The sequence below is a fragment of the Meyerozyma guilliermondii genome, genomic scaffold (assembly GCF_000149425.1).
Source record: "Meyerozyma guilliermondii ATCC 6260 scaffold_7 genomic scaffold, whole genome shotgun sequence".
Lineage (NCBI taxonomy): Eukaryota > Fungi > Ascomycota > Pichiomycetes > Serinales > Debaryomycetaceae > Meyerozyma > Meyerozyma guilliermondii.
Genome location: NW_001809794.1, coordinates 214,010 through 227,973, shown reverse-complemented (window position 1 = coordinate 227,973; position 13,964 = coordinate 214,010). Strand labels below are relative to the sequence as shown.

Here is a 13,964-nt window from a genome sequence, read left to right as displayed (position 1 = left end):
CTCGTCTAAATGAAATCCTCGTCGTCGTCATCATAGTATTCGTCATCACTTTCGTCGTCAGTTAATTGTTCAAAGTTGACGTTGTATCTCAACAAGGCACCAATACCACCAAATCCTTGACAAAATTGAGCACCTTCGGACGACCGGTCGGTAACAAATTCAAGATTGGCACCGAATGATTTGTAGTTTTCTGCCAACCATTCCAAAAATGATTCTTCCTTTATGACTTCCATTTCTGTGCCAGTTTTCTTGTCAAGCAAGTATGATTTGTCGGGCAATTCTGGATTGACATTTGCAACCACCTCGTTACCTTCTATGTCCTTCATGGTATAGCGAACGATATTCAAGTTCTCGTATACAATCACCACCTCACATGCTCCGAGATCCAATGCCTTGAGAGTATCCTCGATACCGTAACAGAACTTACCCGAATCTTGAGAGATCTCTTCGAAGTAACTCTCAAGCAATTTCTTTTCTTGCACAAATTTGACATTGGCCAAAGTTTCGGCTGACAATTCGATAGCTTGGTTGAACCCGTTTTCTCCACCGTAGGAGATATCGACAATTTTAACCACCTTGGCGAGCAACCTGTTATCAAACAAATCGGATTTGGAGAGCTCGGTTTTGAAATCAGCTGAACCAGCCAAAATCAATCCAGCAACATTGACTTTATCGTTGGTGATAAAATTCTGTACCGCAACTTCGGCGACTTTTCTCACATAATTGTGTCTCTTTTCTTCTCTCAATCTCGAGAAACGAAGCGCGGATTGACCTCCTCTACCATGCTTCTTGGGCAAATCAACCGTGAATTTATGCAACACTTCTCTGGTGTTTCCCGATACCGCTCCGAACAATGCTCCATTACCATCCATGACAATGAATCCAAACCGGTCATCATCTTCCAACAACTCAGACAACGCCTCCACGTGGAACTTATTGTCACATAAGTACAAAGATGTGTTAATTGGCTTGAATGGTTCGAAATCAATGTTCAATTTCTTTTCCTTGCCCTCTTCAGTAATGACATCACCACAGTATACCACCAAACCATTTTTGGGCACCGAGTTGTACAACTTAAGCTTCTGCTGGGTGGAGGTGATGGCTGATAACACCGACAATCGATTAACTCTGGATTTAATGTTGGAAGCGGTTCCGTATTCTTCAGTTAACATCTTTTGAATGAGAGAAATTTGACCTTTTGGAGGTATGACCAACGAGATCATGGAGGTACCATTACCCCTGGCCTGTTCCAACGACTTGATCAACTTTTTGACCTTCCAGATCTCAATGTTCTTCTCCGCTGCGTCTGCCATGATTGTTCTTTGCCAACTGAATGAAAAAATTTAAGACTGTGCTCGCACCCACACACCAGTGCTAACCCGGATTCTGCGCGATCAAGTGGGCCCCGTCTGCAGGACCAGCGTTTTCAGCTTCATCTACCGCCCTATCCGATCAAACAACCCCCGGTTTATGTCAGAAATAAGAACCAACGGCGCCTCTACAGCGCGTGATACAGACTACGCGCAGTCGCTGGACCGTCGAAGTAACGTTGATGGCAGTGAATATGCCTCCGACTCCTCGGATACGGATCTTGAAGATGTGCCGCAAGAGGAAAAGAAATCTAGACGGCCTCCAGAAAATGCTTTTACTCAACAAAGGTTGCGTGCGTATAACCCGGTGCTCACTGCCAAGACGGTGATTCCACTTTTGATTGCAATTGCTGTGATTTTCGTGCCTTTAGGTGCGGCTATGTGGTACGCATCGGACCGAATTCAAGATTTTGCCATAGATTACAGCAAGTGTGAAAAGCTAGCTAGCTCCAAATACTGGACCCAGGTGCCGGACGAGTTTCTCGAACTCAATTTCAAGACGAAAACCAAGAATATTAAGCACATGCCACAATGGAAACTCGATACCGACGAGTCGCAACAATTTGAAGATGAGAGAAATGTGTGCCGAATCCAGTTTGAGGTACCTGATGATATGAAGGGACCTATTTATTTCTTCTACCGCTTGCACAACTTTTACCAAAACCATCGTCGGTACGCAAAGTCGTTTAGTGAGGAGCAAATCGAAGGCAAGGAAGCTTCTGTGAATACCATTAAGAACACGGTGGGTCAGAACTGTGAACCTTTGTCTGTTCGTGATGGAAAGAAGATTTACCCTTGTGGCTTGATTGCTAATAGTATGTTTAATGATACTTATGGACACACTTTGCAGGGAGTGAACGGAACTTCCAATGATTACAAATTTACCGCAAAGGGTATTGCGTGGAAAACCGACTCGAACCGGTTCAAAAAGACAAAGTACGACCACACGGAAATCGTGCCTCCTCCGAATTGGTACAAGTGGTACCCCAACGGATACAATTCTACAAACGTGCCGGATATTTCAAAGTGGGAAGAATTTCAAAACTGGATGCACACCGCAGGCCTCCCCACATTTAACAAATTGGCCCTTCGTAACGATCACGATTCGTTGAACAAGGGAATATACGAGGTGACCATTGGGCTCCATTTCCCTGTTCTTCCTTATAATGGAAAGAAGTATATCTATATATCACAGAGATCGGTTATTGGAGGTAAGAACGACTTTTTGGGTATAAGTTGGATGGCTGGAGGAGGAGTATGCTTCCTTTTGGGGGTCACTCTTCTTATTGTGAATTCCATAAAGCCCAGAAGAACGGGAGACGTGAGTCTTTTGAGTTGGAATCAGGAACCAAAGCAAGAAACCAAGTAGGTCTATGTAATGAAAGTATGCATTTAGGTGGTGTATTGGTGTGAAAACTAAGGCTAAGTGGGAATGAGTAGGTAGATACAGTTTCTCTGTTTCATTGATTGGTATATGTCCGCCTCGGCCGAAACGGACGTATCGGTGAATTGATATGTTGTTTAATCAGCTGAAAGCCATACTTCGAGGAGAGGCTTATCTCCGTCGAGGCTCGGGTGTTATCTCCGTCTCCAAGTTGGGCCAACTTTCGAGTATAAATAGGACATTTTCGTAACCAGGCGCCAGTTAAGCATGACAGTCAAAGAATCTAGAGTATTTTACCTCAATCAGCAAACTGAAGGACTTCCCAATGTTGAATTGGGTGAGCCTAACTCCACTTTTAGGCTCGTAACAGAAGAGTTGCAGCCATTAAAAGAAAATGAAGTATTGGTGAAATCTCTCTATTTTTCCAACGATCCGCTCCAATTGGGCTGGATCAGAAAGGCAAGCTACGAAAACGCTGGTATTAGGCGGATTTTTCCGGGTGAGCCTATGGGTGGGTTCGGTTTGGGGCAGGTTATTGAGTCAACGGCAGACCAATATAAGCCTGGGGACATTGTTAATGGTGCTTTGAACTGGGCAGATTATAGTATTGTAAAGGCCGGAGCTCTTACAGGCAAAATTCCAGATTCTTCATTGCCTTTGACTACCTCGTTATCGACTTTAGGACTCACCGGTTTGACTGGCTACTTCGGAATATACGGCCAGGTCAAAGAGGGAGATACCGTAATTGTATCGGCAGCTTCTGGGGCCACGGGTTTGGTAGCGGTTCAAGTTGCTAAGGCTTTAGGATGTCGGGTTGTTGGGATCACTGGAAGCGACTAAAAGTGCAAATTTGTTGTAGGACTTGGAGCAGATGCGTGTGTCAATTACAACGACCCTGAGTTGATTGAAAAATTAAAGCAAGCGCTTGGGGAAAAAGGAACGTGTGATTTCTTTTATGATACTGTTGGTGGTGAGCTTTTGGATAAAGTAATGACATTGATGACGAAAAACGGTTTGATTTTGGTAGTTGGAGCAATTTCAGGTTTCAAGGATGTGACCAAGATGTATGTCAAAAACTGGCCACAAGTAATTGCCAGTAGACTTACTATCAAGGGCTTTATTGTATCCGATTATCTTCACAAGGTAGAAGAAGCAAGGGTCAATCTTACCAAGTGGATTCAGGAAGGAAAAATTCGGAACGATTCTAGTGTTTTAAACGTCATTGATTTGACCGAGGAGTCCAAATTTGCAGACATTCCCAAAGCTTGGGCGTTGATTCTTGACGAGAACAAGAAGCCAGGAAAGGTATTGACGAAGCTTGCTGATCCGGAATAACCTTTCCTGAAACATACGGAACATGAATTCAGGGTCCCATAGACACCATTACACCAATGCAGCACTTTTTTTCGCAGCCGAATTGCTTACTCATCTTATTGTACTGAGTTAACTGAACTTAATCGATTGCTTTCTTCTTAGCACCTCAATTAGCTATGTCTCCCAAAGAAACAAGAGCCCTTATACTCAACGAGCCTCCAGTTGGTGAGGTTGTTCTTGAATTGGGCAAAGAAAACTCCACTTTCAAACTTGTAAACCAACCATTGGAGCCATTATCCGATGGCCAGGTTTTGGTCAAAACTCTTTATATGTCCAACGATCCCACCCAGAGAATGTGGATTCAGAAGGGTCAGGACCCTGAGAGGATGTACACTGCCCCAGTATTGCCGGGCCAGAAAATGCGGACTAGAGCAATTGCCCAAGTTGTGGAGTCCAAGAGCGCTGATTACAGCGTGGGAGAATTTATTCTTTCAGAGATGTATTGGGCAGATTACTCTGTGCTTGAAGCAAGCCTGATCCAAAGAAAAGTAGACAATTCGATTCCATTGCCCTTATACTTGTCTACCTTGGGTCTGATTGGAATGACGGCTTACTTTGGTCTTCTTGAAGTAGGTAAGGCTAAGAAGGGAGATACCGTAGTGGTTTCTGCTGCTTCTGGGGCTACCGGGTCAATGGTAGTTCAAATTGCCAAGGCAATTGGATGTCATGTCATTGGTATTTCCGGTGGTGAGGAAAAGTGTCGTTATGTTGAAAGTATTGGTGCCGATGTTTGCGTCGATTATAAAGACCCCAATTTCAAGGAAAATATCAAGAAGGCTCTTGGAGACAAGAAGTTCTGTGACATCTACTATGACAACGTTGGAGGAGAAATCTTGGACGTAATGCTCACTTTGACGAAAGTCAATGGCACTATTATTGCCTGTGGTGCCATTTCAGGTTACAACGACCCTGCCAAATCGAAAATTAACAACTGGTCGGAAATCATCCTCAACAGACTCACGGTCAGAGGATTTATCGTGAGTGACTTTAGGGACAAATTTGCCGATGCAGCCAACCAAATCAACGCTTGGATCAAGGAAGGAAAAGTTAATGGCGACTCATACAACTTGGTAGACTTGAGTGAAGAATCCAAATTTGGCGACATTCCAAAGACTTGGAACTTGCTTTTCCAAAACGAGAAGAAACCAGGAAAGCTTTTGACGAAGCTTGCCGATCCGGGGAAGATATAGAGTAGTCTAGGTGACAACAAAGTAACGAGATACCATTTTCGTAAAAGCAAACCTACACGGTTCGTCTACAAGTAGCTACAACATTTACCATAAATAGCACATACTTCAAGACCCTGCAGCTCGGTATTGCTGTCCTGTATACTCATGGCAAAGCATCGCGCCTGTGTTGAAGTGGAAGATGAAGTTTGGGTCTATCGATAAACCAACAGAACACTTGCGAAGTCCGGTGTCTGACAAATCAAGTTCAAAACCCAACGGCCCGAGTTTTTTTTTTTTCGCAGCCGTTGGCAGCATCGCAAGCTGACATATTGTCGCAATTAACTCCCGCGACTTACATCGGACACTTTCCTTTTTGGGCCATTGTTCCGTGGTTCCGAGTTGCTTTCTCAGGTATAAAGAACCTGATCTTTCCAAAAGTTTCGAAAAAATCCACCATGGCTCCCACACAAACAAAAACTTTTATTGTGAACGAAAACCCACTTAAAGACGTCAATTTCGAATTGGGTCAAAAGGATTCTACATTCAAACTAGTGGAAGAACCCTTGAAACCCTTGCATGATGGACAAGTTCGTGTAAAGACCCTTTACTTGTCTAACGATCCAACTCAAAGAAATTGGATCCAAAAAGGCATCGACCCCGAAAGATTGTATGTTCCACCTGTGCAACAGGGTGAGCCAGTGAGATCGCTTGGTCTTGGTCAAGTTGTCGACTCCAAGTCAAGCAACTATAAGAATGGAGATCTTGTGCTTTGTATGATGTACTGGTCTCAATACTGTGATCTTACAGAAAAGCAAATTAACAGCAAGATCCCTGATCGTTCAATTCCTTTGCCCTTGTACTTGTCCACCTTGGGAATGACTGGTTTGACCGCTTACTTTGGCCTTCTTGACGTAGGAAAGGCTAAGAAAGGAGACACTGTGGTGATCTCTGCTGCTTCTGGAGCCACTGGTTCAATGGCAGTACAGGTCGCTAAGGCAAAGGGGTGCTATGTCGTTGGTATTTCCGGTAGTGAAGAAAAGTGTCGTTTCGTTGAAAGTATTGGCGCCGATGCCTGTGTCAATTACAAAGACTCAAACTTTAAGGAAAACATCAAGAAAGCTCTTGGCGACAAAAAGTACTGTGACATCTTTTTTGACAATGTTGGTGGAGAAATCTTGGACGTGATGCTTACTTTGACCAAGGTGGGCGGAACCATTGTTGCTTGTGGAGCCATTGCCGGTTACAACGACGCCTCCAAAATTCAAATCAAGAACTGGTCGGAAATTATTCTCAACAGACTTCAAGTCAAAGGGTTCATTATCTTAGACCACACAGACAAGTATGCTGCTGCCATTCAGGAAATCGCCGGTTGGATCAAGGAAGGAAAAGTCAAGGCCGACGAAAATGCTTTCCATTTGGTCGATTTGAGCGATGAATCAAAGTTCGCCGAGATTCCAACTGTCTGGGGTACCCTCTTCACCGACGAGAAGAAACCAGGAAAGCTTTTGACAAAGCTTGCCGATGCGGAGTAGGTATCGAGTAAAGGTGATAAGTAGGTAAATCACGATTAAAAGAGCAAACCCAATACATCTCCGAAGCCTCGGACTAGTTAAGACCTTGCAGCTCGGACTCTGGTTCAGACCCTGTAGCCCAGACCCTGTGCCTGTATACGCTCCACGGCATCGCGGGTTATTTGGTGCAAAGATGAAATCTGGGTCGAGGCGGAGCCATAAACCAACAAAACTTACTAACTCCCGATATCTGACAAATGTAGTCAGGCCTCAATGACACGAGTGATCTTTGCAGCCGTTGAGAGCCACGAAAGCGCTGACATACTGTCGCAACTAACTCCCGCGACGTACATACGGAACCTTCCTGTTTGGGCTGGACTGCCGAGGTATGAAATTAGATTTCCCCACACATAAAAAGATTCGAAATTTTAAAGTTTTCACGAGACACCACCATGGCTCCCACACAAACGAAAACTTTTATTGTGAACGAACAACCAATCAAGAATGTCAATTACGAATTGGGTCAAAAACACTCCACTTTCAAGCTAGTGGACCAAACATTGCAACCGTTGCAAGATGGACATGTTCGAGTAAAGACACTTTACTTATCCAACGATCCAACCCAAAGATCTTGGATACAAAAAGGTATCAACCCCGAAAGAATGTACGTTCCACCTGTGGGCCAAGGTGAGCCAATGAGATCGCTTGGTATAGGGCAAGTAGTCGAATCCAAGTCGTCGACCTATAAGAATGGAGATCTTGTGATTTGCCTGTTGTACTGGTCCCAATACTGTGATATTGATGAGCAGCAAATTGACAGCAAGGTTCCTGATGCTTCAATTCCTTTGCCCGTATACTTGTCTACGTTGGGAATGACAGGGTTGACTGCCTATTTTGGTATCAGAGAAGTTGCCAAAGCCAAGAAAGGAGACACTGTGGTTGTTTCTGCTGCTTCTGGTGCCACTGGGTCAATGGTGGTTCAAATCGCCAAGGCAATTGGGTGCCATGTCATTGGTATTTCCGGTGGTGAAGAAAAGTGTCGTTATGTTGAAAGCATTGGAGCCGATGCCTGTGTCAATTACAAAGATCCAGCGTTCAGAAAGAATATGGTGAAGGCTCTTGGTGACAAGAAGTTCTGTGATGTATTTTTTGACAATGTTGGAGGAGACATTTTGGACGTAATGCTCGCTTTGACCAAGGTGAACGGTACTATTGTTGCGTGTGGAGCCATTGCTGGTTACAATGACCACACCAAAATGCAAATTAGAAACTGGGGGGAAATCATAGTCAACAGACTCACCGTCAAAGGGTTCATTATCTTGGATCACAAAGACAAGTACGGTGCTGCCGTGAAGGAAATTGCAGGTTGGATCAAGGAAGGAAAAGTCAAAGCTGACGAAAGTGCTTTTAACTTGGTCGACTTGACCGGGGAATCCAAATTTACCGAGGTTCCTATTGTCTGGGGCACTCTTTTCTCCGACAACAAGAAACCAGGAAAGCTTTTGACAAAACTCGCTGACCCTAAATTGTAACGAGAGTCTATGTTGATAAGAAAATTGCAATACCGATTCAAGTGGAAGATGTCAAATTTTGAATTTTGTTGGTGTTTCAATATTTCCGGTGTTTGTAGATGTTCAAGAATTGATGTCAATGTTTAAATGTTGTCAGTGTTTGTAGTTCAAGGAATGTTTCAAACTACTGTTTACCCTGTTCATTGTAACAAATGTTATCGTCATATCAACTTAATATAAACAAAACTCAAATAAGGCACATTCTACAAATGTTTTAGTTTTGTACAACCAAAATAAATACAACGCATTTACGGCTTCTTATCTTAAACTCATTTCCTTTTTTTTTGCCATCTAACTCGTCTTTATTTTATCGCGCGTACAAACATTCCAGCTGCGAAATATTCTCGATTGATTTTGCGATACAAACAACTCGTGTAACACAGCCAGAACAACTTGTGATGACCCATGGCTGATCTTTTCTGGAGGCAAGAACCACAAGCTGACATGTCGCTGACTCCTGAAAAGCCATCAGAGTTTGCCAGTCAACCATCGTCAAATTCGGAAATTCTACTTCGCTTCAAGGAGCCACTGGCTGCGCTGCCGCGAGACGAATTCGTTCAAGACTTTGATCCCGACCAGGAATTCGACTTTTTATCGTCAAAACATACAAAAACAAAAGGTATCACATTTATTTCCGACTCAGAAAGTGCCACAAATTCCAATCAATCGCCGTTTGTAGAACGAGCTCGATCTATACATAATGGAGTCAAATTTGACACGGAACCGTACGCCAAAGAGCTCGGATCTTCTTCACAAAATACCAGGACCACCCGCTCAAAACATCAAAGCAAGCAAAACTCAACATCTTCGACAGATTCAAGGCATGAAAAATCCACAAACAGAAGATCACTTAGTGGGCTCGATTTGAATTCTAACCTGTCACTGAAACACTCCACCCATCCTCCTGTAGATTTACCAAAGAGACGACCCGCCAACCTCAGTACTCCTGTGACGAAACCACGACTAGCTCTGGTCAAAGTTTCATTGACACCAGCTCAAAAAGTCCAGAGAAATAACCAGGTGAAACTGAAAAATGCTCTCGAGGACTACGAGTTTTCGTCTTTGGTTGGAAGAGGAGCATTTGCAAACGTGTACAAGGGTACGAACTTGAAAACCAATCAAGTTGTTGCAATCAAGCAAATCATCTTGGAAAGAGACCAAGATGTAGGAGACCTCATGAACGAAATTGATCTCTTGAAAATCTTAAGGCATCCACACATCGTCAAGTACCATGGATTTGTCAAGACTTCGGCCACTTTGAATGTCTTTCTTGAATATTGCGCAGGAGGCTCCCTTCGTCAACTATACAAACGACTTGGCCATGGGCTTCCGGAGAACAGGCTTTCGTCTTATGTCAAAATGATCTTGCTTGGCTTGGAGTATTTGCATGAGCAAGGTGTGGTACACCGTGATGTCAAAGCTGCCAATGTGCTCCTATCAGAAGGAGGCATAATAAAGCTTGCGGATTTCGGTGTTGCTTCAAAAGTATCATCTCAACACCAAACCGTAGTTGGAACTCCCAATTGGATGGCACCAGAGACAATTTTAGGAGGAGACGGCCTATGCACTGTATCAGATATTTGGTCTCTTGGAGCCACCATAATTGAGCTCTTCACCACAAACCCACCGTATCATGATTTGAATCCTATGGCTACCCTTCATGCCATCGGAACTGATGATCATCCCCCTTTACCAAAAGGACTAACACCCCTGGCTCGTGATTTCTTATTGGAATGTTTCCAGAAGCAGCCTGGATTACGTATTTCAGCACTGTTGCTCTTGAAGCATAAATGGATTACAGGCACTAGAGAAAGAAAGTCTCAAACCGATTTGAAATCGAAAAGGCAGATCAATGATAATGATCTGAACCAATTGGTAGACATGTCTCAGCCAACCACCTCTAATGTGTACTCTCAAGGAAAAGCAATAGGAGATTTCAAGGAAACGAAAGTTGAGGAAAACTGGAATAGTGACTTTGATGGCCCCATATCCAATCTTCACAGTAAGGTCTCCATACATGCGATCTCCAAGGAAGTGCTTCTACATAAGTTTTCCGATTCCAAAGATGACATGGAATTTGGAACCCAGAACTTTAAAGGCATCCTTCAAAGAAAAGATACAACAATCGATAATCTTGATGATAGTGATCCTTTCCTAGAAATTGACATCGATGATTTCGATACCAAAGAAATTGAGATTCAAACAAAGATGGAATATTTGATGTCCAAGCTCTCCTCCAGAGTCGAAAATTTGAGTATGGGCGAGGAATTAGCACCGTCTTTACTCAAGATCACTGGCCGTATGCTTCATATGGTGAAAAAATACGAATCTCTGCATCTGGTCTTGATTCGAGAGCACGGCATCCTCACTCTCTTAGAGCTCTTGGATAGCTTCGAAATGATAAAGGGCGAACAGCGATTGTGGTATCACACATTATCGGTCTTAAACATCATATTCCAAAGAAGCATTGCCCAACTCGAAAACTTTTGTCTTTTAGGAGGCATTCCATTGGTAGCTCAATTTCGGAGCTCTTCCTTTGAATCGGCTGTACGTCTTCAGGTGATTAAATTTGTGAAGCTACTTGAGAAATCAGACAAGGCTCTTTCCATGTTTGTCTCTTGTGGAGGGTTGAGGGTGCTTGCAAAATTTGTACAAGAAGACCTCGAGAGTGCTCCAGAGTATTCATTGGTTTCGATTGACTGCATCTACAAAATAATGACCAACGACTTATCTAGGTCCAAATCAGACCTTTGTCGGATGCTTTCGAAATACGGCATAGTATTTTGGTTTGTTGTCTTGTTGAATGGGTTGACTAATGGGCATAAAACGATTGAATCAAAAGAAGTCTCAGAGTCCATATCTAAGATTATGGAGATTATCAAGTTCTTTGGTCAATCGGAAGCAAAGGTTAGAGCTGCAATTTCTAGCTCGGAGCTCTTCAAGCTAGTGATGAAAGTCTACTCTAAGTTGGATTTTTCCCATAGATTGACCATTCTCAAGTTCTTAAAGTCTATCTCTAGCGTTTCTGGAAATCTAAGACTGCTTCAAAATGCTGATATTTTGGAGTTTTTGGTCGGGTTAATGAAGCAGTACACACCAACAGAGCCTCACTATCGAGAAGTTATCAACATTGTGAGTCCATTGTTGTACAATTGCTGCTATTTGAACGGTACTCAAGAAACAGAGTTGGTTCGACTTGGTGCAGTTCCCTTGCTCAAAGCACTTTCAGTTATCAACCTTCCATTTCGCCAATTCATTCTCCCCATACTCTGTGAATTGGTGCACTGCAATGACTACGTTCGCCAGGTTTTGAGAAAGAACGACGTATTCAAAGTCTACTTGAACCTTGTACTTGATCCGTATTGGCAGTCAGCAGCTTTGGAGGCCTTGAGTTTGTGGGGTCAATATAACCCGGAGCACATGCAACTAACGTCTCCACACACAGTCAATTGCTTTATTGGGGGATTTTCTGTTAATCAAGTGCCCAATTTTGAGTCTTCGTTGGATTCGTATTTGAAGCTCATGGTTTCTAGTGATCAGTTGCAGGACCAAATGGTCACTTCCGACTTCATTGATAGTATACTGGCAAAGCTTTCCAAGCATTCCAAGTCTCCGGTGATACAGCTTGGAATCCTACGTATTTTGAAGCTATTAGCTTTCAGAATCTACAACCATGGACTTTCTAACAAGCTCGTGGATCAGTTGGAAACACTCAATCTTGGCAAAACGTCGGTGCTTGTATCGGAGTTGGCTCGAGAAATACTACAATTGTGGAGCCAAACATAGGCTACAAGCCAAATATTTTCGACTGGTAGAGTTCTGGATCTCCATATAGGGTGTTTGCATGCAGTAGCGAAGGTCGCAGATTCGCTCTTTTTGGGAACATCGTGCCAACTGATGATAGGTACAGATACCTATCGAATTGTTATTGAGCTCCCGAACCAAAACACGCAATCCGCCCGTGACTACAGATACTCTCCTATCACTGTTGTTGCCATCGATAAGGAGAACTTTCCAAATATCAAAACCATGTCACTCGAACCGCTCCGAGGACAACATCTAGGAGACGGCTATATCCGGCTATATCGCGAGTTCGAAGCCGATGACTCTGCTTTACCATCTCCGGAGCACTCTCCGAAGCACTCAATCACTGAACCAATACCCAATCATATCGCAGGCGATGAGACGATGGTATCGATAGTGGCAGTGCCCACCTATTTTACAGCTACCGATCTTTTGGGGTTCATAGGAGAGGAGTACATGGCCAGCATCACACATATACGTATCTTGAAGAGCGAAAAGCCCAATCGGTTTCTTGTTTTGATCAAGTTTGATGATATCGTGAAAACCGCTGAATTTCAGTACAATTTCAATGGCAAGCCTTTCAATTCCATGGAGCCGGAATCCTGTCATGTTGTATTTGTGAATTCTGTCAGCTTAACCGCTCAAGAACAAATACCTTCTACGGGGTCTTTAATACCTTTTCTTTTAAACGACCCATTCACTTCCCTGAATTCAGATACCTTAATAGAGCTTCCTACATGTCCTGTTTGCTTGGAAAGAATGGACTATAATATAACGGGCCTACTCACGATTCCGTGTCAGCATACTTTCCACTGCCTGTGTCTTTCAAAATGGAAAGACGATACCTGCCCCATTTGTCGGTATTCTAATGACGTCTCAAACCAGAAAATACGACGCAGTATCAGACGACTACTGCAGTATCGTCAGCGTACGGGCTCTTCTTCCGAAGCTGCCAACATGGAAGCTGCAACTTCGTCAATGGCAGCAATGGCTATCGATGAAGAACAAGAGCACTGCGCAGATTGTGCCGTGGATAACAATCTCTGGATCTGTTTGATATGTGGTAATATGGGCTGTGATAGATATGCTCCTGAACAGCACTCTCTCAAGCATTTTATCAACACCGGTCATTGCTTCGCCATGGAGTTGGAAACCTCCAGAGTGTGGGATTACGCAGGAGATAATTATGTGCACCGTCTTGTTACCAACGAGGCCGACGGCAAGCTAGTGGAGCTTCCAGAGAAGATTGCTACGTCTTCTGGTAGTTTTAGGAAAGGATCAGAAAATTTCGACAAGGTGGATGAAGTGGGTTTCGAATACTCGCAATTGCTAATCAGTCAATTGGCTAGTCAGAGAGAGTACTACGAGGGACTCTTACGTTCTAAGGGTTCAATAAGTGGGCGAGGTCTGGTATCTGAGGATACAGAAAAGGTCAAACGGTTGCAAAGTATGGTCGATGATTTGAAGAGTGAGATTCACGATACGATACCAAACTTGAAATCGAAGCTCGCTGCCAAAGATCAGAAAGTACAAAGCTTATCTCGGGACTTGAATGAAGCAAATCGACTTAACGATGCGCTCTCAGAAAAGGTGGAGTATCTAATGAAAGCTAACGAAACACTTCAGGCTACCAATAATGACTTGAGCGAACAGGTGAAAGACTTGATGTTTTTCTTGGAAAGCCGGGAAAAATTCAAGGATCAGCCACAGGATGTCAAAGATGGCACCATTGTCATTCAGGAGGATAAGAAGAAAAAGAAAAAGTCGAAAAAGAAGTAATT

At 43.5% G+C, this 13,964-nt stretch overlaps 8 protein-coding genes across 8 annotated transcripts; 7 read left to right on the top strand and 1 right to left on the bottom strand. All coding sequences in view use genetic code 12, as the record gives it.

The window, feature by feature from the left end:
• Positions 1-5: 5 nt before the first annotated feature.
• Positions 6-1,313, bottom strand: ERF1 (translation termination factor eRF1; the record flags this gene model as incomplete). Its single annotated transcript, XM_001482220.1, has 1 exon — positions 6-1,313. One exon carries the CDS (start codon positions 1,311-1,313, stop codon positions 6-8), a length of 1,308 nt encoding a protein of 435 aa, XP_001482270.1.
• A 157-nt stretch (positions 1,314-1,470) lies between these two features.
• LEM3 (Lem3p) lies at positions 1,471-2,739 on the top strand (the record flags this gene model as incomplete). Its single annotated transcript, XM_001482219.1, has 1 exon — positions 1,471-2,739. The coding sequence occupies one exon, from the start codon at positions 1,471-1,473 to the stop codon at positions 2,737-2,739; it is 1,269 nt and encodes a 422-aa protein (XP_001482269.2).
• A 282-nt stretch (positions 2,740-3,021) lies between these two features.
• PGUG_05288 (MDR family NADP-dependent oxidoreductase) lies at positions 3,022-3,594 on the top strand (the record flags this gene model as incomplete). Its single annotated transcript, XM_001482218.1, has 1 exon — positions 3,022-3,594. One exon carries the CDS (start codon positions 3,022-3,024, stop codon positions 3,592-3,594), a length of 573 nt encoding a protein of 190 aa, XP_001482268.1.
• Positions 3,595-4,244: 650 nt separating this feature from the next.
• Positions 4,245-5,318, top strand: PGUG_05287 (MDR family NADP-dependent oxidoreductase; the record flags this gene model as incomplete). The annotated part of the gene is made up of 1 exon (XM_001482217.1): positions 4,245-5,318. One exon carries the CDS (start codon positions 4,245-4,247, stop codon positions 5,316-5,318), a length of 1,074 nt encoding a protein of 357 aa, XP_001482267.2.
• Positions 5,319-5,752: 434 nt separating this feature from the next.
• PGUG_05286 (MDR family NADP-dependent oxidoreductase) lies at positions 5,753-6,829 on the top strand (the record flags this gene model as incomplete). The annotated part of the gene is made up of 1 exon (XM_001482216.1): positions 5,753-6,829. The coding sequence occupies one exon, from the start codon at positions 5,753-5,755 to the stop codon at positions 6,827-6,829; it is 1,077 nt and encodes a 358-aa protein (XP_001482266.1).
• Positions 6,830-7,260: 431 nt separating this feature from the next.
• Positions 7,261-8,340, top strand: PGUG_05285 (MDR family NADP-dependent oxidoreductase; the record flags this gene model as incomplete). Its single annotated transcript, XM_001482215.1, has 1 exon — positions 7,261-8,340. One exon carries the CDS (start codon positions 7,261-7,263, stop codon positions 8,338-8,340), a length of 1,080 nt encoding a protein of 359 aa, XP_001482265.2.
• Positions 8,341-8,784: 444 nt separating this feature from the next.
• Positions 8,785-12,165, top strand: CDC15 (serine/threonine protein kinase; the record flags this gene model as incomplete). The annotated part of the gene is made up of 1 exon (XM_001482214.1): positions 8,785-12,165. The coding sequence occupies one exon, from the start codon at positions 8,785-8,787 to the stop codon at positions 12,163-12,165; it is 3,381 nt and encodes a 1,126-aa protein (XP_001482264.2).
• A 111-nt stretch (positions 12,166-12,276) lies between these two features.
• Positions 12,277-13,962, top strand: PGUG_05283 (uncharacterized protein; the record flags this gene model as incomplete). The annotated part of the gene is made up of 1 exon (XM_001482213.1): positions 12,277-13,962. The coding sequence occupies one exon, from the start codon at positions 12,277-12,279 to the stop codon at positions 13,960-13,962; it is 1,686 nt and encodes a 561-aa protein (XP_001482263.2).
• Positions 13,963-13,964: the final 2 nt, after the last annotated feature.